We start from the raw sequence: 26,751 nt of genomic DNA on the forward strand, positions 1-26,751 counted from the left end.
GCACAAATTAGTTAGATAGAAGCAGATTGGTCATCACAGTCTCATTGGTGATAGATATTGGCTCCACTAAATAATGGAATCATGGCTTTCAAATCTTGCTTTCTCTCTTGCACTTTGTGGCTGGGAGTTTTTATGCCTGTGGTTTCTGCAGAGGGCAGCCCACAAGGTGCGGTACGTGGCCGGTCTCCAGCTTCAGTGTCTTTGAGTAGGCATTCAGCAAGCTATGGGACAGGCCTCAGGCTGCCTTCATGTGCCTCGGAAGACTTGTGGGTGGGGCTCACCTCTGGATTCACCAGCTGGGTGGGGCTCACCTCTGGATTCACCAGCTGGGCAGGTCAGAGGGCATCCGATTGGGAGCAGGAGCCTGCATGGGAGGTAAGATAGTATGTGGTTGAGGAAGAAACTGTCAGTCACCTCCTCGTCCTGGAATAAGTGGCCCTTCGTGTGTGTATGGGCATGTCTCTGTGTGGGATTTCACCTCTGGTACTGCACGTTGATTTTTCTGCCAGAGGTACTTGTGGCAAGGCAAGCTCTTCAAAATGTGCATTATCAGCTGAGCAGTGTAAGAGTTGGCAGCCTCAATTGTGGTAAGTTCTACCAGCATGCTGGTCAGAAGTCCTCCATAGATGAGTACCAGTCACCCAACGTACACAAGGATGAAGATGGAGTAGGCAGTCACTTCTCTACCCCAGGCCTTTTTCAAAAGGAAGCACCTGCCCTCAAAGTGAAGTCTGATTCTGCCATCTTGGAGGGTTAGGAGCACATCCAACCCCAGGAACTTGACAATCTCACTCTTTCCTCTGTTTTTTCACCTGTGAAATGGGAATGACAGTGCAGCCCTCACAGGGCTCTTGGGAGAATGTAAACTATCTGGTCCAGTGCCTGGTACATAGGAGGTGCTCAGCGAATGAGAGGCCTCCCCACCCCTTTCCCTAGACTGAGAACAGAGGGGCCTTCTGTGCCAATTTCTAGATGCTCCCTGGGACTCTCAGCCCAGGCATTTCACAGACACATTTTGAAGGGAGGCTCGTCCTTGTAATGTTAGCTGCAGCCTCTGCAGGAAGGAGCCTGTGTCAGGAGATGTTGTTACAGTGGGATGACAGGGGTCGGGGGAGGTGGGAATTGGGCAGGGCCTGCAGGCATTGCCTCTGGCTTCCTTTCCCATCGTCCCCATGACCATTCACAACGCTGGTGCCCACAAACTAAGCACTTGCTCTTCCAGAGCAGGGTGGACCAGGTGAGAATGGCATTTCCCAAAGTGCATTCTCAAGATCACCAATTTTGTGAGATATTTCAGAATCTAATGTTTTAAAAATGGGGTTCTGTGAGAACCCCTCTTATGTTTGGGGAAGGCTAGGTTAAGTAAACTTAAATGGGTCTGTTTCCAGGGTCAGAGCCTTCGATATCTTTGGGCAAGTTGTTTCTCCTTAAGAAATGGACTGGGTCAGCTGCACATCCCAAATTGACTTGTTCCCTGAGGTCTTTATCTCTTGGATCGTCTGGCATCCCCCTCATGCCCAGAGCACCTTGGAAAAGCTGGGCTGTCTTCCAACTCAGATCATCTGTTTCAATACCTTCTGCAGGTGGGGGTGGGGGATACATTCATGGTTTTCCACCTGGTTGGACCCTATCTCTGCATTGCAGGGTTTCCAGAGAGCACTTGGGAGAGGGCAGGCCACTCAGGTAGATGGCAGCCTGTAAGCAGAGACACCCCAGTTGTCACTCAGGGGGAACCCATCCCTTCCACTGGGGGAACACTGACCAGACTTTGCCTGGGTTTGGCCTCGGGGTGTGGGGCTGCCCCCACTCTCCCTGTCACGCCATCTGTTCCAGGATGCTCTCCCTGTCACCAGGGACCACCTAGCTGATGGAGCTGGAATCACCAGAAAACATGCTGTCGTCATCTATGCGCTTTGGTGGGGCCCATGGCAGCAGAATCTGACAGGGAGTGGTGGGCGGTAGATCCAATGACTTGGTGTCACCACTGTGGCTCTCCAGGAGCCAAAGATGGGAGACTCAGGCCCATTTGCCATCTGCTCTCCAGCTGGATTTCATCTGTGTGTTTTTGGGCATGTCACTTCCCCTGCCCCTGTGCCTGGGCCTCCTGGGCACTGCCAGGAGGGTCTCTTGGGGCCCTGCCAAGGGACTAGGCCACTCAGAGGGGCCTGAGGAGGTCTGGCTTGAGGTCCCAGAGCCCTCACGAGAGCTGGTTGGCCCAGCAAAGTCCTTGGCCTTCACCCAGCCTACCCCTCCCTTGAGACCTAGTGCTGACCAATCACCATTGTTTTCTTTCTCTCTCCTGTCCCCCACCCAGCAGAAAGCGCTTTCAGTCGGAGAGTAGAAGGCAAAGCACAAAACCACTTTGAAGAGACGAACAGCAGTTCGCAGAACTCAAGCGGTGAGTGTGCCCCTTGACAGCCATCCTGTGCAGCAGCTGCCAGCTTCGCCCGTTCCCCACTGGCAGCCGCGGCAGCATCCTGTGGGCTGGAGTCTTTGTGGTGCCATCATCCATCCAACAAGATGATGGATCTTGTTGGGAGGAGGCTGGGAGCAGGGAATTAGAGGGAGACCACAGAGGCAGGAGGGGCCTTTTCTTCCAGGGACATTCTCTGAGCCTTGGGCATCAATGGACAATGCCTCCTCTCTGTCTCCGCCATGGAGAGAGCAGCACCCCTCCCCGTAGCCTGCGGCATCAACTCAGCTGACCCCAGATGGTTGGGCCTGAGAGAGCCACTGCTATGTTTTTAGGGTAGAAGTCTCAGCCACTTTCTTTACAGGAGAAGCAAAGGAAGTGCAGTAGAGAGATCTAAGAGGCTGGGCGCTGTGGCTCACACCTGTAATCCCAGCACTTTGGGAGGCCGAGGTGGGTGGGTCACTTGAGGTCAGGAGTTCGAGACCAACCTGGCCAACATGGTGAAACCCCATCTCTACTAAACATACAGTAGCTTTAATCCCAGTTACTCAGGAGGCTGAGGCAGGAGAATCACTTGAACCCAGGAGGCAGAGGTTGGAGTGAGCCAAGATTGCACCACTGCACTCCAGCCTGGGTGACAGAGTGAGACTGTGTCTCAAAGAGAGAGAAAGAGAGAGAGAGAGAGCTGTGAGAGCCAGAGGCCCCAAGTTCTGGTCTCATTTTGGCCCTGGAGCCATTGGAATGAAGATTCCTTTCCAACCCCTACCTGCTCAAGTGGGTTTAAACTGAGGCTCCGAGTGGTCTCTGGCGCCCCCTGACGGCTGCTTCTTGCAGGACCATGGCAGAGCCCTAGAATGTCCAGAGCAGCAGACAAGGGGCCTCTCCCACCAGACCTGGGGTCAGCCTGGGGGGGCCCTGGCTGGTCACCAGCAGCCTCTGTCCGAGCAGGATACAGCAAGCTGCTCTGTACCCTGAGAGGCAGGGCAGGAGGGGAGAGGAATTCTCACATTGTGGTTACATTAGGGGAAGGCACCCACTCACTTTCTTGCATAGTTGAAATTGAATTCACTACATATGAGGTGTCATCTGGTGCCAGGCACTGAGCTGGGCACTGCCTGGGTGTGGACAGGTGATGAACACATCACAACCGTCAGGGACCCTCTGAGACAGCCAGGAGCCCAGACTTGAGTGTGGAGGTATCTGCCTAGTAACAGGAGCTCCACTTCGGGTTCTTACTCACATGTGAACCCCAGCTCCACCACTTACTACCTGGTGACTTAGGCTAGTCTCTGAATCCCTCCTGTACTGTAAAGTGGCTTGATGAACACACATAGCCCCGTGGTGGTTGTGAACATTCAGTGAGTGCCTGGCACAGATTACATACTCAGGTGTTAGGGTTTTTTTGGTGGTGATAGTTGGTCATTTTAATTTTTTAAGTAAACCAAGTGATTTGATGACTGCTCTGCGGAAGGGAATGAGGTTTTGAACAATGTAATCCACACAACCTCTCCAAGAGGTGGGCCTGAAAGGGATGGAGTGACTTGCCCAAGGCCACACAGGAATAAGTAGCAGCGCCAGGCTGGAACCGAGGTCTCCGGGTGTGCCCTGTGCTCCCAGCCAAGCCATGCTGCACGCCCTGTGCATCCCCCGCCCCCAGAGCTAATATTCACAATTGGGAACGATAGTGCAAGCACTGCTGCTGCTGCTGCTGCTGCTGTTGGCAGCCGCCGTTGATTGAGTGCTTACTGTGTGCCTGGCATGTGTTCAGAGCTTTATGTGTCTTATCTGTCTTCCTCCTTTCCACAGCCCCATGGGGTTCAATGTTATTGTTATCCCCACTTTTTGGAGTGGGAAACTGAGGCTCAGGAGAGGTAGATTGCTGCCCTAGGTCCCCCAGATTATAAGTGGTGGAGCCAGGATTCCCCATCTAGTCCATCTGGCCCTGCTGTGCTGCCTGCTGCGTTTGAGGCTTGCCAACCTCTGGCAGTGCCAGGAAGTGAGGGAGAGATGCCAGCCAGCAGGAGCCCTCCAAAGCACAGCCGCTCTCGGTGGCTGCTCTGGTGTTTGGTACCAAACATCCCCACCCTGGTGCCAGAACCTAGAAGTAGCTGCCAGCTCCCTGTCCCGAAGTGAGCTGCCATGCAAGGATGTCTTCTCACCAGTACTCATGTGTCCTCACTCTTTCAGAGTGAAGGGTGTCCCGGAGGGATGGCAGTGACTTGTCTTGCCCTGCCTGGTGGCCCCAGCACCCACAGTAAACCTTGATCCTCTGAAAGGCGTGGCCTCTGTGTCAAGCCTCCCCGCAACCCCACCCCAGATTGTGAGCCTCCTTCTCACATGCTCCCCGCTCCTCTGAAAGCCCCATCTGGCTCACTGGTTATTAAGAGTAAAAATTATGACTATCAGCACAGAACAGCAGAACTAGAAGAGATGGCTAAACTGTTTCTCTTTTGCAGAAACTGCAAGTCCCCTGATTTCCAACCCTTTCCCTCTCCTACAGAGTAAGTGATGGTCCCGTCGGGGGGCTGGAGAGGGCAAGGCAGGGCAGGGAAGGAACTCAGCCAGCCACGTGCTCCTGCAGCCTCCAGACTGTGTGAGATGGGCCTTGCGCCGCCCTCCCGGGCAGACCCGGCAGCTGGTGGAGGCAGGCCGAGGTCCAGCCCTGGGTGGGTGGAGCAGTTTGGATGGGGTGGGGCAGAGCCCTGACCAGCAGCAGCCTTGGCTCTGCTGCCCCAGCCCTGGCAGGAGCTCAGGCCTTCCCATTCACGGTCATCGGGCAGCCTCAGGACACCTCTTCCGAGCCCTATCGCAGCCCTCCTTTTTCTTTTTTTCCTTGCTCTTCTTCCCACCCCTCTTGCTTTTTCCTCTTCCTTCTCTCCTTCTCCCTCTTCTCTGCCAGGCACTGACGTGAGTGCTAAGAGCAGAGAGCTGAGTGATCCAGGCCCCTGCGCCCCTTGTGCCCTCCCTCACTCCTCCCTCCCTCTCCTCCTCCCTTTCCCCATCAGATCCCCACTTCCTCCTGCTTCTGTGTGGATTTTCCACTTCTTACCCTTTTCCTTCTTGTTTCCCTTATGTCGGTTACCTTGGTTTTTGTTCATTCATACATTCGTTCATTTGTTCACTGGGCAAATAGTGACCTCATGTGGTTCCACAGAGAGAGCTGGGCTGTGACACCATGAGACTCAGTCTCCGCCCCAAGAGGGCCGTTGGTCTGTTGATGTTGATGTTGTTCTCCCTACCCCCATCTCAAGTGCGCCGAACGGTGGCTGGCACGCAGTAAGCACTCAATAAATAGCTGCTCAATTGAGCTAATGGTCTCTCTCTGCATGGCTTCCTCTCTCCATCGTTCCTTCCCCCAGCTTCTCCCTCATGGGTCTAGTGACAGGGGAGGCAGGCAGGCTGGGCCCAGAGAGCCCTGAGCACAGAGACCCAGTGTGTGTTTGGGTTCCCACTTGCAAAGCTGCCTGCAGCCCAGCAGAAGGTGTCTGCGTTGGTTCCACCCCTCACGTGGCTGCCTCATTTCTCCCTCCAGAACCCTACACCTGCGGCGCCTGTGGGATCCAGTTCCAGTTCTACAACAACCTGTTGGAGCACATGCAGTCCCATGCAGGTAAGCAGGATACGGCTTCTCTCCCCCTCTCCTTCCTCAGTTCCTGCAAATTGAAGAGATGGTTAGGGCCTGACCTGAGGCCCCTGGGGAAGGCCGCTCTTTCCTGGAAAACGGTCACAGGACATGGAACCTGCTTGCAGGGAGCCCCAGTCAGTCACTTATTAACACAGGCTGGTCTGTGCTCTGCAGGCGGGGACAGTGGGGAGGCAGCACAGGCTCTGTGGGAACACAGAGAGGTGGGACAGAGTTGAAAAGACTTCCTGGAGGTGGTGGCCTCTTGGTTGGGCCTAAAGGCCAAGTAGGAGCTAGCCTGGAAGCAAAATGTGCAGGTGAAAATGGAACATGGTTTGAGATCAAGGTGAGCAGAGGCAGAAGGTGGGGCTGGAGAGCCATGCAGCCCAAGGCGAGCTGGGCTAAGGCCCGCCTCAGAGCAGAGTCTCATTCACTAACACCCTATGTCCCAGAATGCAGTTGCGCCCAAACCTGAGGACACATCAGAATCACCAGGAGGGCTTCCTTGAGCACAGATTTCTAGGCTCCATTGTGCGTTTCTGATTCAGTAGGTCTGCAGAGGTGGGGACTCGGATTTGCATTTCTGGTAAGTCTTAAGACAGTGCTGACGCTACTGGTTCAGGGACCTACCTTTGAGAACCACTGCTCTGGAGCTACAGGTGCAGTTATCTGCTCTCTAGGCAGCCTTTTTATTACATTTCACCACGGCATAACACAAGTCTCAGGGAGACAGTATGTGCTGGAATAAGTAAATAATTCCAAATTCTCAGTGGTTAAACATACAGACCATTTACTTCTCACCCACATTATAGCCCAATGCGCATGACCTAGTTGGGTGGCTTCCACATGGTGATTCAGGGATCAAGGCTCTTTTTTCTATTGGCTCCATCCTCCTCTAGATCTTCAGCGTCCTCTCTCTTTGTGGAGGGGGAGAGAGGCTGTGGGGCAGGCACACTTCTTTACCATTTCAGACCGCAAGTGACATCTGTAAATGCTCAAATTCCAGTGGGAGAATTAGTCACATGACCAGCCTGAATCCATGGGCGGAAGCATGTCCAGAGCCACTGTCCCGGGACAGCTGGACACTCTGCAAAGGGAAACGTGAGTCTGGGGAGGCAGCTAGCTGTCCCTCCACCCCTTTCCCTAGAGGAATTCTCTAGAGGCATTAGAAATAATGATTGAGAAGTGCCTGACATAATGGTGCTCAGTAATTGGTAGCTGCTATTATTTCACCTGTTATTGTTACTGTACAAATCTTTCATATCATCTCCCAGGTCTGGCCTGACTAGCATAGAGTATTACAGGACTAGAATCTCTTTTAGGTTGAGTACTGTTCTATTAGTGTCGTCTCTATCATTCATTCATTCATCCAGCATATATTAACTGGTTATCTGCTGTATATTAGGCATGAAATCAGATGATCTTTTTGGGGAGCCTATTATTTATTTCTAATGAACTTAAAATCAGGACAGAGCTCTGGAGTGGCAGCCAAGGCACTTGCCTCAGAGACCTGCTCTAACTGGTGTGTCTGGGTACTGTGTGACCTCCTGCAGGAAGCTGTGTCTCCATCTCTAAAGCAAGGGCCTGAAAATCCCCGTCTCCAGCAGCCTTCCCTGCGCCACGCTTTCCCACCCCCTGCTTTCCTTTGCCGTCAGCCGTGCCTCACCAGGGAAGGCCTTGAATGCCAGCTCAAGGTGTTTGGACCCCATGGGGAAGCAGGATCCCTGGGCTAGGGACAGCAGTTGGCAAGCTGCTTGGGAACCACTGCCTGAACATATCGCTTGGTCCTGAGACTCCCACAGCACAGCCTTCTGCACTCCTCCTCTGAATCCTCGGCACTCTGCCCGCGCTCTGCCAGCTTCTGGAAGCTGAGCTGTGATTAGGGAAGAGCCTGGGTGCCAGTGCTTTCCCATCCCTGGAGGCCATTAAAATGCAAATCAGGACTGAGCCTTGAGGTGGCCCCACCTCTCCCAAGCATCTTGGCTTGTTTTCGGAGTGGAGCCGTGGGCTGCTTTGTTCTGGTTCAGCGCAGCCAGAGAACGCCTGGCTGGCAATCCAGCACAAAGCCAGGCTGAATCCCAGCCACACTGAATCGGGATTAAAGGCTTGGCTCCATAGAGAGAAATTAAGCATCATGAGCTGCGCAGTTCACAGCACCGCCGATAAGGAGGATCAGCCTTGAATAACACCAATCTCATTATGGGGCTGCTGAATGGCACAGGGTAATTCCCGCTAATAAACTTCCTTTCTGTGCTGTAGGAAAACCTGGCGTGCCTTGGTGACGTTGAAGCATGCTTTGGCAGTAATAATACCATAGATAGCTAAAATTTTGTGAGTGCTTTCTGTGCGTCGCTTGTGGTACTGAGAGCTTTACACAGGTTATTTCATCAGATCTTCCTGATTAGGTAGTTGACATTTTCATCCCCATTATGCAGATGATGAAACCGAGGCTCAGAGAACATAATCACTGGCCCAAAGTTGCACAGCTCCTAAAAAAAGTATCTAATAGCATTTGAGCTTTTACGTGGCGCCAGGCCTTGTTCTAAGACTTTTACATATATTCATTCATTTAATTCTCAGAACAACCCTCAGAGTTAAGTGCCCATAACAGCTCCACCTTCATAGCTAACGAAACGGAGACACAAATTGGTTAAGTAACTTGTCCAAGGCTATGCAGGCACAGTGGCAGGCTATGGATAGGATTCCAGCTCTCGCAGTGAACTCCAGAGCCCATGTTCTCAACATCCACCCTGTGCAGCCTCAGGTAGACCCTGATGGAAGGTTAGCAGAGATGGAAGCCCTCTCAGAGGTCATCTCTTTCAGCCTCCTCATTAAAGTACAGCCAGGAGGACCACAGCTAAGAGAGATTGGGAGACTTTCCAGACAGCAAGCAAGCTGGCAGCTCATGGGTTTAGGATTTTGGAGGTGACCACACCTGGTTTCTTTCTTTCTTGTTTTTTTTTTTTGTTTTTTTTTTGTTTTTTTTTCCCTTTAGACAGAGTCTTGCTCTGTCGCCCAGGCTGGAGTGCAGTGGCACGATCTCAGCTGTATACCTGCAACTTCCGCCTTCTGGGCTCAAGCGATTCTTGTGCCTCAGCCTCCCTAGTAGCTGGGATTACAGGCATACACCACCACGCCCAGCTAAGTTTTGTACTTTTAGGAGAGACAGGGTTTCACCACGTTGGCCAGGCTGGCCTTGAACTCCTGGCCTCAAGTGATCCGCCCACCTCAGCCCCCCAAAGTGCTGGGATTACAGGCCTGAGCCACCGTGCCTAGCACCACACCTGGTTTCTGACCCCTTTGAGCCACTTCACCTCCCTGGACTTCAGTTTTTCTGTCTGTGAAGTGGGTTTATTGGTATTCTCAGCAGGGCTGGGTTGAGGGTTCCAGAGATGACGGATGTGGAGTATCAAGGGCCATGGCACATTCTAAGACCTGACAACAGCAGATGCCTCTTTTTCCATCCCTGTCAGAAATACCTGCTTTCTCCTGCCTGCAGTGGTCCCTCTCTGGGAAGCAACCTTTATTCCAGCTTTGCATCCAGCCCTTTACAAATGTACATGTGGGGGAGGGGGAGGACACACAGGATAGCCACACCGAGGAAACCTTATTTTCATCTCAAGCTATAAATCAAGCCTTTCACAGAGCTTTTAACTCATTTGTATTGGGAGTGGTACTTGTGGCATATGGAGAAGAAAAAGTCTTAAATCAACCAATATTATACATTGTTATTTAATACAAGTTGAAGAATCTCAATTCTAAGTTCTATGGAAGGGCAGAGAATAAGAATCATTCCTGCAGCTTACCCTGCCCTAGCACTTTGGATGGAAGAGAGAAAACCGAGACCCAGAGAGCTGAAGTAGCTAATTCAGTGTCACACCATCGCAGAACTGGGTTCAAATCCAGGGTTTTCACATCTCTGTACTGTAGTGGAGAAAGTCAGTAAGGCTACTTTTTTTTTTTTTTTATTGTACTTTAAGTTCTAGGGTACATGTGCACAACACACAGGTTTGTTACATATGTATACATGTGCCATGTTGGTGTGCTGCACCCATTAACTGTCATTTACATTAGGTATATCTCCTAATGCTATCCTCCCCCCACCCCACGACAGGCCCCGGTGTGTGATGTTCCCCTTCCTGTGTCCAAGTGTTCTCATTGTTCAATTCCCACCTGTGAGTGAGAAGATGCGGTGTTTGGTTTTTTATCCTTGCGATAGTTTGCTGAGAATGATGGTTTCCAGCTTCATCCATGTCCCTACAAAGGACATGAACTCATCCTTTTTTATGGCCGCATAGTATTCCATAGTGTATATTTGCCACATTTTCTTAATCCAGTCTATCATTGGTGGACATTTGGGTTGGTTCCAAGTCTTTGCTATTGTGAATAGTGCCGCAATAAACATACGTGTGCGTGTGTCTTTATAGCAGCATGATTTATAATCCTTTGGGTATATACCCAGTAATGGGATGGCTGGGTCAAATGGTATTTCTAGTTCTAGATCCTTGAGGAATTGCCACACTGTTTTCCACAATGGTTGAACTAGTTTACAATCTCACCAACAGTGTAAAAGTGTTCCTATTTCTCCCCATCCTCTCCAGCACCTGTTGTTTCCTGACTTTTTAATGATTGCCATTCTAACTGGTGTGAGATGGCATCTCATTGTGGTTTTGATTTGCATTTCTCTGATGGCCAGTGATGATGAGCATTTTTTCATGTGTCTGTTGGTTGCATAAATGTCTTCTTTTGAGAAGTGTCTGTTCATATCCTTCACCCCCTTTTTGATGGGGTTTTTTTTTCTTGTAAGTTTGTTTGAGTTCTTTGTAGATTCTGGATATTAGCCCTTTGTCAGATGAGTAGATTGCAAAAATTTTCTCCCATTCTGTAGGTTGCCTATTCACTCTGATGGTAGTTTCTTTTGCTGTGCAGAAGCTCTTTAGTTTAATTAGATCCCATTTGTCAATTTTGGCTTTTGTTGCCATTGCTTTTGGTGCTCTAGACATGAAGTCCTTGCCCATGCCTATGTCCTGAATGGTATTGCCTAGGTTTTCTTCTAGGGTTTTTATGGTTTTAGGTCTAACATGTAAGTCTTTAGTCCATCTTGAATTAATTTTTGTATAAGGTGTAAGGAAGGGATCCAGTTTCAGCTTTCTACATATGGCTAGCCAGTTGTCCCAGCACCATTTATTAAATAGGGAATCCTTTCCCCATTTCTTGTTTTTGTCAGGTTTGTCAAAGATCATATGGTTATAGATATGTGGTGGTATTTCTGAGGGCTCTGTTCTGTTCCATTGGTCTATATCTCTGTTTTGTTACCAGTACCATGCTGTTTTGGTTACTGTAGCCTTGTAGTATAGTTTGAAGTCAGGTAGTGTGATGCCTCCAGCTTTGTTCTTTTGGCTTAGGATTGACTTGGCAATGTGGGCTCTTTTTTGGTTCTGTGTAAACTTTAAAGTGGTTTTTTCCAATTCTGTGAAGAAAGTCATCGGTAGCTTGATGGGGATGGCATTGGATCTATAAATTACTTTGGACAGTATGGCCATTTTCATGATATTGATTCTTCCTATCCATGAGCATGGAATGTTCTTCCATTTGTTTTTGTCCTCTTTTATTTTGTTGAGTAGTGGTTTGTAGTTCTCCTTGTAGAGGTCCTTCACATCCCTTGTAAGTTGGATTCCTAGAAATACCAAGGCTACTTGTTTTCATTGGAAATTGTGTTTCGCCTCTGTGAATGTAAAGTCTGTCTATGAAAATAAATGCATTCTCTGCATTGGGAAAATGCAGAGAGGTTAGAAAATAAAGAATCAACCATAATTTCACTATTCAAAGCTAATCGCTGTTACCAACTTAATAGGTTTCTTTACAGTTTATTTTAAAATCGGATTTACAGAGATATCATTTACTAGACAAATAAAATTTACCAATTTGAAGAGTACAGTTTGATTGGTTTGGACAAATGTATGCTGTTGTTTAACTACCATCACAATAAAAATACATAACAGTGGCTGGGCATGGTGGCTCATGCCTGTGATCCCAACACTTTGGGAAGCTAAGGAGGGATGATTGCTTGAGGCCAGGAATTTGAGACCAGTCCCTGGACAGGGACAACATAGCATGACCCTGTGTCTAAAAAATTAAAATTAAAAAAATTTAGAGCAGGTACAGTGGTTCACACCTGTAATCCCAACACTTTGGGAAGCTGAGGCAGGAGGATTGTTTGAGGCCAGGAGTTTGAGACCAGCCCTGGTCACCACAGCAATACTCTGTCTCTACAAAAAATTTGAAAATTAGCCATGCATGGTAGCACGCCCCTGTAGTCCCAGCTACTTAGGAGGCTCAGGTGGGAGGATCACTTGAGCCAAGGAGGTTGAGGCCGCAGTGAGCTATGATGGTGCCACTGCACTCCAGCCTGGGCGACAGAGCAAGACCCTGTCTCTAAAATATAAAAATAATATTACCATCAACCCAGAAAGTTCCTTCATGCCCCTTTGCAGTCATTCCCTTTCTCCTACCCTCGCCACTGGCAGCTAACACCTGCTTTCTTTCGTTGTAGTTTTGCCTTTAGCGGATTTTATTGTATGTAGAGTTCTACGGTATTTAGCCTCTTGTGTCTAACTTCTTTCACTTAACATACTTTTGAGGTTTGTCCATGTTCTGTGTTACCAATAATTCCTTTATTTTGCTGAGTTGTATTTCATTGTCTAGATATATCACAATTTGTTTATCCATTCACCTACTGATGGTCATTTAGATCTCCAGTTCGGGGCTATTATGAATAATGCTGCTATGAACATTCATGTACAAGTCATGTATATGTGTAGACACATGTTCTCTTGGGTATATACCTGGAAGTGGAGATACTGAGCTGTAAGGTAATTCTGTTTAATCCTGTGAGGAATTGCCAGATTGTTACCTAAAGTGGCTCCACCATTTTTACATTTCTACCAACAGTGTATGAGGATTCTAATTTCTCCATATCCCTGTCCACACCTTTTATCATCTTCCTTCTTGATAACAGCCATCCTAGTGCATGTGAAATGGCATTTCATTGTGGTTTTGATTTACATTTTTCTGACAGCTAATAATGTTGAGCATCTGTTCATGTGCCCATTGACCACATTGGCAAAGGATCTGGATAGACATTTCTCCAAAGAAAGATATAACCAGTAATGGGATTGCTGGATCAAGTGGTAGATCTACTTTTAGGTCTTTAAGGAACCTCCACACTGTTTTCCATAGTGGTTGTGCTAGTTTACATTCCCACCGGCAGTGTAAAAGTATTCCCTTTCCACCACATCCATGCCAACATCTATTATTTTTTGATTTTTAAATTATGGCCATTCTTGCAGGAGTAAGGTGGTATCGCACTGTGGCTTTGATTTGCATTTCCCTGATCATTAGTGATGCTGAGCATTTTTTCATATGTTTATTGGTCATTGTATATCTTCTTTTGAGAATTGTCTATTCATGTCCTTAGGCCACTTTTTGATGGGATTGTTTATTTTGTTCTTGCTGATTTGTTTGAGTTCTTCATAGATTCTGGATATTAGTCCTTTGTCAGATGCATAGTTTACAAAGATTTTATCCCACTCTATGGGTTATCTGTTTACTCTGCTGATTATTTCTTTTGCTGTGCAGAAGCTTTTATATTTAAGTCCCATCTAGCTCTTTGTTTTTGGTGCATTTGCTTTTGTGTTCTTGGTCATGAGTTCTTTGCCTAAGCCAATGTCTAGAAGTGTTTTTCTGATGTTATCTTCTAGAATTTTTATGGTTTCAGGTCTTCGATTTAAGTGTTTGATCCATCTTGAGTTGATTTTTTTGTGTAAGGTGAGAGATGAGGATCCAGTTTTATTCTTCTACATGTGGCTAGCCAATTATCCCAGCACCATTTGTTGAATAGGGTGTCCTTTCCCCACTTTATGCTTTTATTTGCTTTGTTGAAGATCAGTTGGCTGTGTTTGGCTTTATTTCTGGATTCTCTATTCTGTTCTATTGGTCTATGTGCCTATTTTTATGCCAGTACTATGCTGTTTTGGTGAATATAGCCTTGTAGTATAGTTTGAAGTCCGGTAATGTGTTGCCCCCAGATTCGTTCTTTTTTCTTAGCTTTGCTTTGGCTATGCAAGCTCTTTTTTGGTACCATATAAATTTTAGGATTGTTTTTTCTAGTTCTGTGAAGAATAATGATGTTGTTTTGACGGGAATCACATTGAATTTGTAGATGCTGTTGGCAGTATGGTCATTTTCACAATATTGAGTCTACCCATCCATGAGCACGGGATGTGTTTCCATTTGTTTGTGTCATCTATGATTTCTTTCAGCAGTGTTTTGTAGTTTTCCCTGTAGAGGTCTTTCACCTCCTTGATTAAGTGTATTCCTAAGTTGTTTTTTTGGTTTGGTGTTTTTTTTGTTTGTTTGTTTGTTTTTTGGGGGGACAGTTTTTTGGCAGCTTTTGTAAAAGGGGTTGAATTCTTGATTTAGTTCTCAGCTTGGTCACTGTTGATGTATAGCAGTGCTACTGATTTGTGTACATTGATTTTGTGTCCTGAAACTTTACTGAGTTCATTAATCAGTTCTAGGAGCTTTTTGGACAAGTCTTTAGGGTTTTCTAGGTGTATGATCGTATCATCAGTGAACAGACTTTGCCTATTTTTAATTGTTTTTTTTTGATCCTTTTATTATTGAGTTGTGAGAGTTCTTTATATACTCTAGATACAAGATCTCTATAGATAGATTATTTGCAAATATCTTTCCCATTCTGTGGGTTGTCTTTTTACTTTGTTGATGTCCTTCGAAGTATAAAAGTTTTTAATTTTGAAGTCCATTCATCTATTTTTTTCTGTGCTTTTGGTGTCATATCCAGGCAGTGGTGTCAAGAAACCACTGCCTAACCCAAGGGCACAGAGACCTAATCAGTTCATGTGTTTCCTTATAAAACTCTAAGAATTTTATACTTTTAGCTCTTACATTTAGGTCTGTATTCCATTTTGAGTTTATTTTTATATGTGTGTGAGGCGGGAGTCCAATTTCATTCTTTTACATGTGGGTATCTAGTTGTCCCAGCACCATTTGTTGAAAAGACTGTTATTTTCCCCCACTGAGTTGTCCTGATAACCTTGTCAAGACTCAGTTGGCCATAAATGTAGGTGCTTATTTCTATTATTTCCAGTTGTATTCCATTGATCTATATGTCCGTCCTGTGCCAGTATTATACTGTCTTAATTGCTATAGCTTTGTAGTAGTTTGGAAATCAGGAAGTATATTCCTCCAACTTTGTCCTTTTTCTAAATTGTTTTGGCTATTCTGTATCTCTTGCATTTCCAGATGAATTTTGGGATCAGCTTGTCAGTTTTTGCAGAAAAACAACAACAATATGGATTTTGATAAGGACTGTGTTTAATCTAGATGAGTTGGGACATTCCATGTTCATAGACTGAAAGACTCAATTTTTAACAGTAAGTCTTCCAGTCCATGAACATGGAATATCTTTTCATTTACTTAGGTCTTATTTGAGTTCTTTCAACAGTGTTTTTAGTTTTCAGTGTTCAGTTCTTATACTTTTTAAAATTTCATCATAAGTAATTATTTTCAAAGCTATTGTAAATGGAATTGTTTTCTTAACTCAACTTTTGGAATGTTTATCACTAGTATGGAAAAATGCCATGTTGTTTTATATATTGATCTTGTATCCTGCACCCTCGCTGAATTTGTTTATTAGTTCTAATTGTTTTGTATATATGTGGATTCCATAAGATTTTCTATATACACAATCATGTCATCTGCAGTTAGAGATCATTTTACTTCTTCCATTCCAATCTGGATGTTTTTCTTTTTTTACCTAATTGTTCTAGCTAGAACTTCTAATACAGTCATGCACCACATGATGTACATGATGGACTGCATATATGACAGTGGTCCCATAAAACTATAATATCCTATCTTTACTATACCTCTTTTATGTTCAGATACACAAATATTTACCATTGTGGTACAGTTGCCTGAAGTATTCAGTACAGTAACACACTGTCCAGGTTTGTAGCATAGAAGCAGTAGGCTATACCATATAGCCTAGGTGTATAATAGGATATACCATCTAGGTTTGTGTAAGTACACTTTATGATGTTTGCACAATGACAAAATCTCCTAACAACACACTTCTCAGAATATATGTCCAACATGACTCTACATGTTGAATAGAAGAAATGAGAGTGAGAGTGAACGTTCTTACCTTGTTCCTGATCTTAGGGAGAAAGCTTTCAGTGTTTCATCATTAAGCGTGATGTTAGCTGTGGGGGTTTTGGTAGATGCTCTTTATTAGGTTGGAAAACTTCCCTTCGATTCCTAGTTTATTGAGTGTTTTTATCATGAAAAAGGTGTTAGATTTTGTCAAATGCTTTTTCTGCATCTATTGAGATGACCATGTGATTTTTTGTCCTTTTCTCCATTAGCATGGTGTATTACATTTATTTGTGTATGTTTAATCAACTATATTCCTGGAGTAAATCTCACTTGGAATCCTTTATCTATGTTGCCGGATTATTACATCACAGGATCACAATTAGGCAGCCAGGTTCATAGCAGAACAGTAATACTGAAAACAGCAGAGCCAGAAACCTAGGACTCAGGAGTGTGGTTAAGCAAGCTGTGGTGTATCGTATGTGATAGAAGTGCATGTGGCCATGAGTAGTGACAAGAATGTGACTTGGACAATTTCCTATTCAGAAATGATCCCATAAACATGTCAAGGAGTAACCATGCATCCAGGAGAATAGGCAGCTACCAATTACTTATAACTGGATACAACTGCATATGTGCACTTAACAAAAAACCAGAGAAGTATGTAGAGGACACATCCAGGAACTGGGAACCTGGGATTATGTCCAGCCCCTCTACTGTTTTCTCTGTGATCTTGGGCAAATATTTTCTTATATCCGAGCTTCCGTTTCCATGTCTTACAGTGAGGGGTTTGATAATTTGGTACTTTGTGTCACACATGGCTTTGGTTTTGTTTCGTTCATTTCATAAAATTTCTAGTAAATATACTTAAAAAATGCAAACTTTGCGGAAGTGAGAGAGTACAAGGAGTTTTTGGCCACTTGGGGGGTGTGACTGGTACTCCCTTCCCTCCATATCAGCTAGAACTCTGTGGTTGTGTGCAGGGAGTAGGTGTGGGGTTCCCAGCCAGGCTTGGGATCCAGTGCTTCCCATTTCCGGAGAGTTTGCTCCACACCACATACTGTGCTCAGCTCTTCCTGGATTCGCTCTTGTTAGTCCTACCAGCAGTAGTGTAATGTCCATATGATTACCTTAGTTTTTCCAAATGATGAAAATGAGGCTTTGCAAGCATAGATAGTTGTCTAAGGAGGAGCCAGGATTTTAACCCAGGCCTGAGTCCCAATGGCCACATTCGGCTGTTACCCACCACACTCTAGTTCTCATCTCGTTCCTCAACAGGGCTCTTACCCTTCTAGGTAACACACTGTCCCCTTTGTGCCCACAGCTGACAATGAAAACAACATCGCCTCCAACCAGTCCCGATCGCCACCTGCTGTTGTAGAAGAGAAGTGGAAACCTCAGGCCCAGAGGAATAGCGCCAATAACAGTAGGTCCCCCCAAGCAGGGCTGGACCTGAGGGTCCCCTTATGCTCTAGTTGTTCCTCTCTGCGCCCCCAGTCCCACCATTTGTGTTTCCTGTGATGTTGTAAGATGACGCATGATAGTTTCCAAAGCACTTTTACACCTAAGACCTTATTTGCAGGAGTTCTTAACTCAGGGGATGGGCAGAAGGAGGCCCAGGGAGAGGAGGTGACTTTTTTTGTGGTCAGAAAGCACCAATTTGTGGCAGAATCAGAACTAGAACCCACCTCTCCACAATTTCTGCTGGTTGCTGTTTCCTGACATGATGATCCCATGTATCTTATTTCCTGAAGATTCCCATATTAGAGGAGATTCCTATATTGAGGAAGAAATTAGACTAGTTGGCTTCAAAGATCTAGGGGAATGACATAGACCGCAATTATGTTGCATACATACCACTACATTCTATTCCCATGCCCATGGCAGGCCTTACTAATCAATCATAGAACTTTATCCCTGTGAGACCGTCACATATTAAAGGCAGCCAGCACCACCCATGTGTGTGCAAGAGGAAATATATTTGCCATTCCCAATACTAGATGTTTAGAGTATTAGGCTACTGCCACTGCAAGCAGCCTTGAATGCCAGAATTAATCCCATCTCTCTTTGTGTCCTCTGCCAGCCACTACCAGTGGTTTAACACCCAACAGCATGATCCCTGAAAAGGAGCGGCAGAACATTGCAGAGCGGCTGTTGAGGGTCATGTGCGCCGACCTGGGTGCACTGAGCGTGGTCAGTGGGAAGGAGTTCCTGAAGTTGGCCCAGACCTTAGTAGACAGTGGTGCCCGCTATGGGGCCTTCTCAGTCACTGAAATCCTGGGCAACTTCAACACGCTGGCACTGAAGCACCTGCCACGCATGTACAACCAGGTGAAGGTGAAAGTGACCTGTGCCTTAGGCAGCAATGCCTGCCTAGGCATCGGTGTCACCTGCCACTCCCAGAGTGTCGGCCCTGACTCCTGCTACATCCTCACAGCCTACCAGGCCGAGGGCAACCACATCAAGAGCTATGTGCTTGGTGTGAAGGGTGCGGACATTCGCGACAGCGGCGACCTTGTGCACCACTGGGTGCAGAACGTGCTGTCGGAGTTCGTGATGTCGGAGATCAGGACAGTGTACGTGACGGATTGCCGGGTGAGCACGTCCGCCTTCTCCAAGGCCGGCATGTGCCTTCGCTGCTCAGCCTGTGCCTTGAACTCGGTGGTGCAGAGCGTGCTGAGCAAGCGGACGCTGCAGGCCCGCAGCATGCACGAGGTAATCGAGCTGCTCAACGTGTGTGAGGACCTGGCGGGCTCCACGGGCCTGGCCAAGGAGACCTTCGGGTCGCTGGAGGAGACGTCGCCACCGCCCTGCTGGAACTCGGTGACGGACTCACTGTTGCTGGTGCATGAGCGCTACGAGCAGATCTGCGAGTTCTACAGCCGGGCCAAGAAGATGAACCTCATCCAGAGCCTCAACAAGCACCTACTCAGCAACCTGGCGGCCATCCTGACGCCGGTGAAGCAGGCAGTCATCGAGCTGAGCAACGAGAGCCAGCCCACCCTGCAGCTGGTGCTGCCCACCTACGTCAGGCTGGAGAAGCTGTTCACGGCCAAGGCCAACGACGCAGGCACCGTCAGCAAGCTCTGCCACCTCTTCCTGGAGGCGCTCAAGGAGAACTTCAAGGTGCACCCGGCCCACAAGGTGGCCATGATCCTGGACCCGCAGCAGAAGCTGCGGCCTGTGCCACCCTACCAGCACGAGGAGATCATTGGCAAGGTCTGCGAGCTCATCAACGAGGTGAAGGAGTCCTGGGCCGAGGAGGCCGACTTCGAGCCCGCTGCCAAGAAGCCCCGCTCTGCCGCTGGCGAGAACCCCGCAGCTCAGGAAGATGATCGGCTGGGCAAAAATGAAGTGTACGATTACCTGCAGGAGCCCCTCTTCCAGGCTACCCCTGATCTCTTCCAGTACTGGTCGTGCGTTACCCAAAAGCACACAAAACTCGCCAAGCTCGCCTTCTGGCTCCTGGCGGTTCCGGCCGTGGGTGCCAGAAGCGGGTGTGTAAATATGTGTGAACAAGCGCTTCTAATCAAACGGAGGCGGCTGCTCAGTCCAGAAGATATGAATAAACTCATGTTTCTGAAATCCAACATGCTTTAAGACTTGGCTTCGGGGAAAAAAAAAAAAGAAAAAGAGAAGATAACATTAGAAAAAAACCACACAACACTGTCACAAACAAAGAAAAGGAATTTAAGTTCTAAACACTGTGGACCTCATTATAAATGCCCCCTGGAATCTTAAGTGCTTTTTTTTAATATGTGTGTGTGTGCGTGTGTGTACACAGCCACACGTGTGTGCACATGTCTGAACACATGTGCTGTGGTTGTGGGGGTGTGGGGGGTCTCTGTGCTCATCTCCATGGCCAGAGAAACTTCGCACACACACGCGCGCACACACACACACACACACACGACCCTGGTGCGTGCTGGTGCGTGTACACACGCCTGTGCTTGGACGGGTGTGCATTGAACTGGGCGTGTCAGGAAAGCTGAGCGATTGGGAAAGAGGGAGATGTTTCACCTCCTTTTCTCAGTAAGGGGGCTTTAGAAGACTCCGCTTTCAGGTGTGCAGATTGGCAGAAAGCTGATGTTGTGAAATGTTCAGGCAGCTGAGATCTGAAGTGACTTGACGCTCTCTGTCCTTCACCCCGGTCCTCCTTTTCCCGCCTTGACCCTCTTCCAGCCCTCTCACCCTCCTGATCCCATTGTGCGCCCGCCCCCACACACCCTCGGCTGCTCTGCTGTGGACTCTCCACACTGCATCAGATGGACGGTTTCTGCACTGGACTTTGTTTCTCGTTCACCTTCAGGGCATTGAGCTGCTGCCTTTGAGATACCCCTTGGGTGTCCTGGGGCAGCCGCCTTAGAAACACACCTATCTATCTCCCCAAATCAGGAAAGGAGACTTAAAGAGTATAAAGCTGACATTTTGCTTTTTAATATAAGAGAGGAGAGAAAGACATTTTTCAGAGAAGTATAGATACTGTCTCCACTCCCTAATAATTTCTCTCCCGAACATTTTAGCAATTTTACCTTGTTTGGGGGTTCATTTTGTTTCTTCAGATTTGATTTAGACTCTGCTCAGAGGCACTGAATGTCTATAACTTATGTTTTGGAGTTTTGTTTTTTTACTTGCCCCTTTTGTTCCTCAAGTCACACTGTAAACTAGCTCATCTCAGTGGTATACTCAGTATCCTACGGTCTTTCTTGGCCTTCCCTGTACAGTTCAGTTTTCACATATTCGAATGGCCAAGATCAGGTTCTTGGCTGTGCTATTTGGAGACCAGGGGTTGGGGAGGAGTCACGGGTTCCACAGCTGCAGGGTTTGGTGGCTGTAGGGGAAGCAGTGGTTTGGGAGTTCTGAATGTAAGCGCCAGAGCTGCCCTCCTGGTCCGCTGTGCGTGGTACCCAGTGTCCATCACACTACTCACCCCCTCCCCGACCCTGGCAGTCCACAGCGACTCCGAAGTCAGCCTATAGTCACATCCACCACACCTGAGACCTGCCACAGCCTCTCCTCACTTCCCAGGACCCTGAGGCTTCCAGGAGCTCTGCTGCCACAGCCCTCGGGGTCCTCACTCACACCTCCGACTTCCAGGACGGCAGTGAGCATGGTGCGTTGTGGCCCCAGCAGTTGATGTTCCGAGGGTGGGATGGTGTTTGGCCATGTTCGACTCGATGCTGTGAAAGATGTCTTCAGGCTTTTCTCTCCTGTTCCCCCAGCTGTGAGCAAATTAGGTTCTACACACACAGTTCAGATGCCAAGGGTGACACCCCATTCCCTTCACAAGAGGTGGTTCTGTCACAAATCAGCGCTCCACCCCCACCACACCTCTCAGTGAATAAAGTGCTGGTGGTCTCACTCCCCTGGCCACCCTTAGCCATGGGATGGGGTGGTTACACTAAGGCTTCAGGCTGAGAATGGCCATCATGACGGGAGGCTGTTCGCAAAGGCACCTTCTGTCATCCTGGGGTTGGCTAAGTCAACTCTACCCCTTCCCAATAATAAAGCATTACTCAACTGTGAGATACCTCGACTACAAAAAGCACTGTACCACAGCCCTCTCCCCCTAGGTCCATGACGGGAGCAGGGAGTAAAGTTGATTGCAAACCTCATGAAGGCTTTAGGATCATGGACCTGGGACATCGTGTTTGGGAGCCGAGCCTGCACACTTTGCCTCATGAGAACTCGCCCAGCTCTCCCCTTGAGTCTTGGACACACTGAAATGGATCAAAGTGGGCCATTTCCACATTTGCTCCAGCAAACCGTGGTCTCAGGAACTACCATGCCATTTCCTCTCCTGGAGAAGTTCTAGGTATTTCCTCCACAACATTTCCAACTGAGGGACCGAGCCCACTTATCAGAGAAGAGCCGCCATCCACACTGGAGCAGGAACGGGGAGAAATCCAGACAGGAGCCTCATGTCACTTCCTAGGGAATATGGAAAGAAACATCAGCATACTTCTCAGTTGGGCCTTTGGAGGCATTCTGGAAGGTGGCCTCAGCATCACTGATGATTGACAGATGCCTACAGCAAAAGGTCCCTCTAGCGTTGCTTGACTGCTGGGGAAGGGACAGTGACTGGCACTTTGACCCACACCAGGATAGGAGCTGCCTACTTTGTGTGGTAGGTGAGAGCGGAGTCTGGGAGCCCATCCTCCCTCTACTTGGAGCAAAGTTGTGCTGGTGATGCCCCATTATTGGGCCAGTTGATTAGAAAATAGGCATTTCACTTTCTTGGAAAGCCATCGGACTAAGCCCAGATGTGCATTTAGAGCACTCAGCATTCTCCTCTTTGAAGCATGGGATGTGTGTCCTCCAGGAAGAGATTTGATCATAGGTTACCTCCCTTTCCCTTCTTTTCCACCTGAATTCAATACTTAGGGGTTGGCTTGCTTCTGCAGGTTTGATGTGAATGCCACTAGGTACTCAGAAAGCTGTCCTCTGGGGCTGCCTTGTCCAGTCAGATAACAAGATAGTAGATGATCATTTCTTGCAACCTCTGGTTCCCTCTGGAAACTGGTGTCACCAACAGGAAAGGCTGTACCAAGGTGCCCTCTTCTCAGACAGGCTGTTCTCAGAGTGCAAATCCTGCTGCAACTAACAGCTTAATAAAACCCAAAGATCTCACAAGTCCAGCTACTGGCCCCTTTATCTCCAACAATATCCACCTCACCAAATTCTAGTTCAGCCAAAGGATTGAGACAGGCTCTTCCAGTTCATCTGGTGTCCAGCCTGACCTTCACATCTGGAAGGATTTTGTCATCTGCCTCCCCGTTCTGGGGCCACTGTAGGTCTTTCCATCACAAGCCTTTGGGGGATCTGGGACCAGGAATTTGGGCCGTTTCTACCATATTCTCACAGCCTAAGGTGGTGGCCTGCTGATGTGGAGACAACTAGCCTTGAGCCATGTGGTCCCCAGGACAGAAATGGCCTTTGTTTTGACATACATGGACCCAAGAGGGGAGGTGAAGAAAACACACCTCCACCTGGCAAGTTTTTCTCCCTCATCTGAGGTCAGTTTGCTTCAGCAACAAAGCCCAAGCCAAGAACCGCAGCGTTGAGGGTGGTCCCTCAGAGTGGAGTAGCCTGAGGAATCTCAGGTCCACCAAGAGCAGTGGTACCATCCGGGCCGTGGGTGGATGCCCTTGTTCTGGCACAGTTCTCCACTTCCCGATGCCTGGCTCAGCCAGCCAGGCCTCCCTCTAATGGCATTTAGTAACCAGGAAACAAAACGCATGCCACCTGAGCAGAACTGCCTGCACTGCGTCTCTGGGTGTTCGCCGCACAGAGGCCACCTGCTGCATCACCAGCGATGAAGCTTTGCCACCATCCTGCTTGGCAGCTTCACACTTGACATCTGGGGATTGGTTTTTGGCTGGAAAAAGGGTACCAGGGTTTCCTGGCAAGGACAGGAGGGCAGTGCAGTGACACAGATGAGAAGCTGTGAGTCTCCAGGATTCAAGGAAGCCACCAGGTGTGTAGGCTGGGAAGAGACATCTCTTTCAGTTTCACCTTTATCTCCTGCACTTTAAAGAAACACCAGAGAAAAAATCTACAAGGCGTGTTTCCACTGAAGCTGAACCTCTGCCTTTAGGAGTCCCCTGTTTTTGAACAAGGCCACCTGCTTCCCCTGGACTTGAGCTGGACTCCTTGAAGAGGAGGCTTCTGGAGAGACGTTAGGAATAGCACATGCTCTCCAGGGGCCACAGGGTCATCGGGAAGATTTGAAATGAAGATGGGATGTGGCTGGAGCAGGCTGTAAGATGGCTCCATTGGGGACACTCCCCTCATCTTGTCATCATGATGGATATGCTGGAAGAGGAGGTGTCTCAGTGAGCCGCCCCAAGTTCATAGCTTTGCCTTCGCCTTGGCAACAGCGGCAATGCCTCTATCTCTGGGATGCATCTTAAGGAGGGCTCCTAACAAGGCCGATGATTTAGACAGAACAAGAGACTAAGGAAGGTCCAGCCATCCCCTGGAGCCAGTAGGTGGGAGCTCCTGTCCCCGCCAGCCCTGCTCCGGCCCCCGTGTCCAGCTGGGCCAGTGGAAGAACTGGGAAGGAGGCAGCCCCTCCCTTTCACTGTGGCTAATGTTTGCTAGGCCAGTTATGGTGAACCAATGATACAGTGTTTTCCCTCTTAACGTTCCCCTCCTGGTTTTGCCTTTTCAGGGTTTTCTGGGGGAGTTTGTTGTAGTAGTTGTTTTTCCTCCTCTCTCATTTGGGTTTGAGGATTGTGGTCGGGGGAGCCCTGGCTTTCACCAAAGGAGCCCGGTGGTTTCTGTGGAAGAGGCGCCCACTCCCACTTTAATGAGGGTGAAGATTGTCGGTCACTGTTTGACATATTCATGCCCCGCCCCTCCCCCCGCCCCGCCCACCACGGGTGTCGCTTTAAAGAGTCAATTCTTGTACAGAGAAGGATTTGCTAGGTTTGCATTTGGGCGTTAGCATCACGGCCCACGAGGGCCCTGCCCAACCGTGCGTTCCGTGGGGCACCTTGACTCTTCAAACCAAAATTCCTTAAAGGGGCACAGCCCAGCCTTGTCCGCAACCTCAGGGGCCTGGGATTCCTGTGGCGCTTCCTGAATTCCAGGTTGGCACAGATGAGGAGGTCTGAGACCAGCCGGAAGGAGGGGCTCCTCCCACAACCCAGGTGCCAGCTGGTCTCCGCCTAGGACCTTCCCTCCCGCCCAGCCAGGGTGGGCGGCATCCCACGCGGTGAAACGAGCTCGTGGACTGACCGGGGGCTGGGCCTTGCCAGCCAGGAGAGAGCGAGGGCCGCATGGTGGGGCTGGCCCAGGCAGCTCGTCCAGGGCCATTCAGATCCCAAGCATCAGGAAATCATTTTGTACAACCACCCGAAGCAGAGATATTTTTTAAGAAGCGTAAATTATTTTCAGTTGTTTTCTGATCCTACCTTTTTCTTTTCCCCACAACTTCACGCCAGTGATTCGTTCACATCAGGTAAATTTTGAGAAAGCCTTGGTGCCCTCCTCCCCACCCCCCACTCAGTAACCACGTGCGTGCACCCCCGAATCCTTTCTCAGTAGTTAAGACGTTCTAGGCAATACCATAGACACATCTAACTGTGTCTCTCTCTTCGAGTGCAAGAAACTCAAGTCATCTTAAAAAAAAAAAATACAAAAAAAATTTACAAAAAAACAAACACAAAAAAAATATCTTTTTTAGGCCAGAGTTTTCTACAGGTATTAATGAATATTTTTCTTAATCCTTATAAGTTTTATGTGTTTAATATTTCTTAATACCGGTAGCATTAATTTATACTTTTGTAGCAACACAATATTTTTATAAACAGCCGGTGCTTGGCTCAAGTCTTCACGAGGGGTTTATGCAGGGCCATCTTGGGGACCCTGTGTACCATGTACTGTATTTAAAAAAAAAAAAAGTTACCTAGTGTCACACTTGCTGTGTTAATTAACAAAAGACGTTGTGTGCGGTCTCCTGTATCGGTGTGGATCCAACAGCTCTCCAGGGAGTCACATTGCATGGGGGTTGAGTTGACGGTTCTTGCTGTGATATGTAAACCCCCGAGACCAAACTTGAGGGTTTATGTAGGGTTTTCTGTTTGTCCTTTGGGTTTTTGTTTCACTTTGTTTTGGTGCCGTTTCTCCATTTACAGCCAAATCAGTTTCATGATGTTCAAAACATTTACTGATGTCAAATGGAGGAAAGGAACAGAAAACAAGATTTTTACAAAGTAATAAAATTTAAAACTGAGCTGTTTAACGTTGCTGTTTTTACTTGTCTGTTCTTGTCCAAAAGTGGAACATTCCCAGGGAGAAGAGGAAGGTTCCACTCGGTTCTTTAAGTCGCCAAAAGCCCCAGCCCAGGATTCAGTACCTCCCCTGCCCCCTGAATTCTTGCAGCACTATTTCCCAGTTGGTTGATGCCAAGGCAAAAAGATACCTTTTAACGGTTAGAGAGGATCAGTTGCTTAAATGATTTCATGTCAGTGTTGTATTTATGGTTTTACAATAAAACAACCTTTAGAAAGATGCAGCGTGTGGTGTTTTTTTTCTTGGGTTCGAGGTTGGACCATACTGTCCAGTTAGGAGCAGAGCACCTGCAGGGCCCAGGTGAGTGGAGATGGGCCAGAGACAGGGCACTTGGGGTGACAGCACACATCCATCCCAGCGGGACACTGTGTGATGCTGGCATCGTTGACTTACCTGTGGTGATGCTGGTATCAGGGACTTACCTGTGAGCTCACAGCTCATGTTTTGCACCAGACCTGGCTCAGCCAGTGTTTGATAAATGAGGGAGGGACATGGTCGCGGGAGATGTGACCCTCCTGGGCTTGTGGAGCATTGTCCCATGGAGGAAGGGATGGATTTAGTCTCCATCCTCCAGGTCTAATGCCTCAGGCGTATGTGCAGGTTGGCCCTGCCCTGCTGTCATCCGCGAGGCTCCTGTGCCCCTTTACTTAGCGGCTTTGGCCCCCTAAATGGTGTATGTGATGTTATAACTGTTGTATGTGTCGTCCATGTGCTGGGGAAGAGTGTCCATGGCTTTTGCCAA

General features: G+C 48.1%; 1 protein-coding gene across 4 annotated transcripts in view; it reads left to right on the forward strand.

Annotated features, from left to right (window-relative positions):
* The window catches only part of ZNF618 (zinc finger protein 618), a 180,608-nt gene extending 154,380 nt beyond the window's left edge, over positions 1–26,228 (forward strand). For 2 of the 4 annotated variants that reach the window (XM_030817675.1, XM_030817673.1), the window contains 4 exons: positions 2,315–2,398; positions 5,946–6,023; positions 17,536–17,637; positions 18,295–26,228. In XM_030817675.1, the coding sequence (XP_030673535.1) occupies positions 2,315–2,398; positions 5,946–6,023; positions 17,536–17,637; positions 18,295–19,811 (1,781 nt within the window). In that variant the 3' untranslated portion in view covers positions 19,812–26,228. Of the gene's footprint in view, positions 1–2,314; positions 2,399–4,869; positions 4,915–5,945; positions 6,024–17,535; positions 17,638–18,294 lie in introns of all 4 variants that reach the window. The other 2 variants (XM_030817672.1, XM_030817674.1) reach the window with 2 other exon arrangements.
* The last annotated feature ends 523 nt before the right edge of the window (positions 26,229–26,751 follow it).

The sequence above is a fragment of the Nomascus leucogenys genome, chromosome 8 (genome assembly GCF_006542625.1).
Source record: "Nomascus leucogenys isolate Asia chromosome 8, Asia_NLE_v1, whole genome shotgun sequence".
Taxonomy (NCBI): domain Eukaryota; kingdom Metazoa; phylum Chordata; class Mammalia; order Primates; family Hylobatidae; genus Nomascus; species Nomascus leucogenys.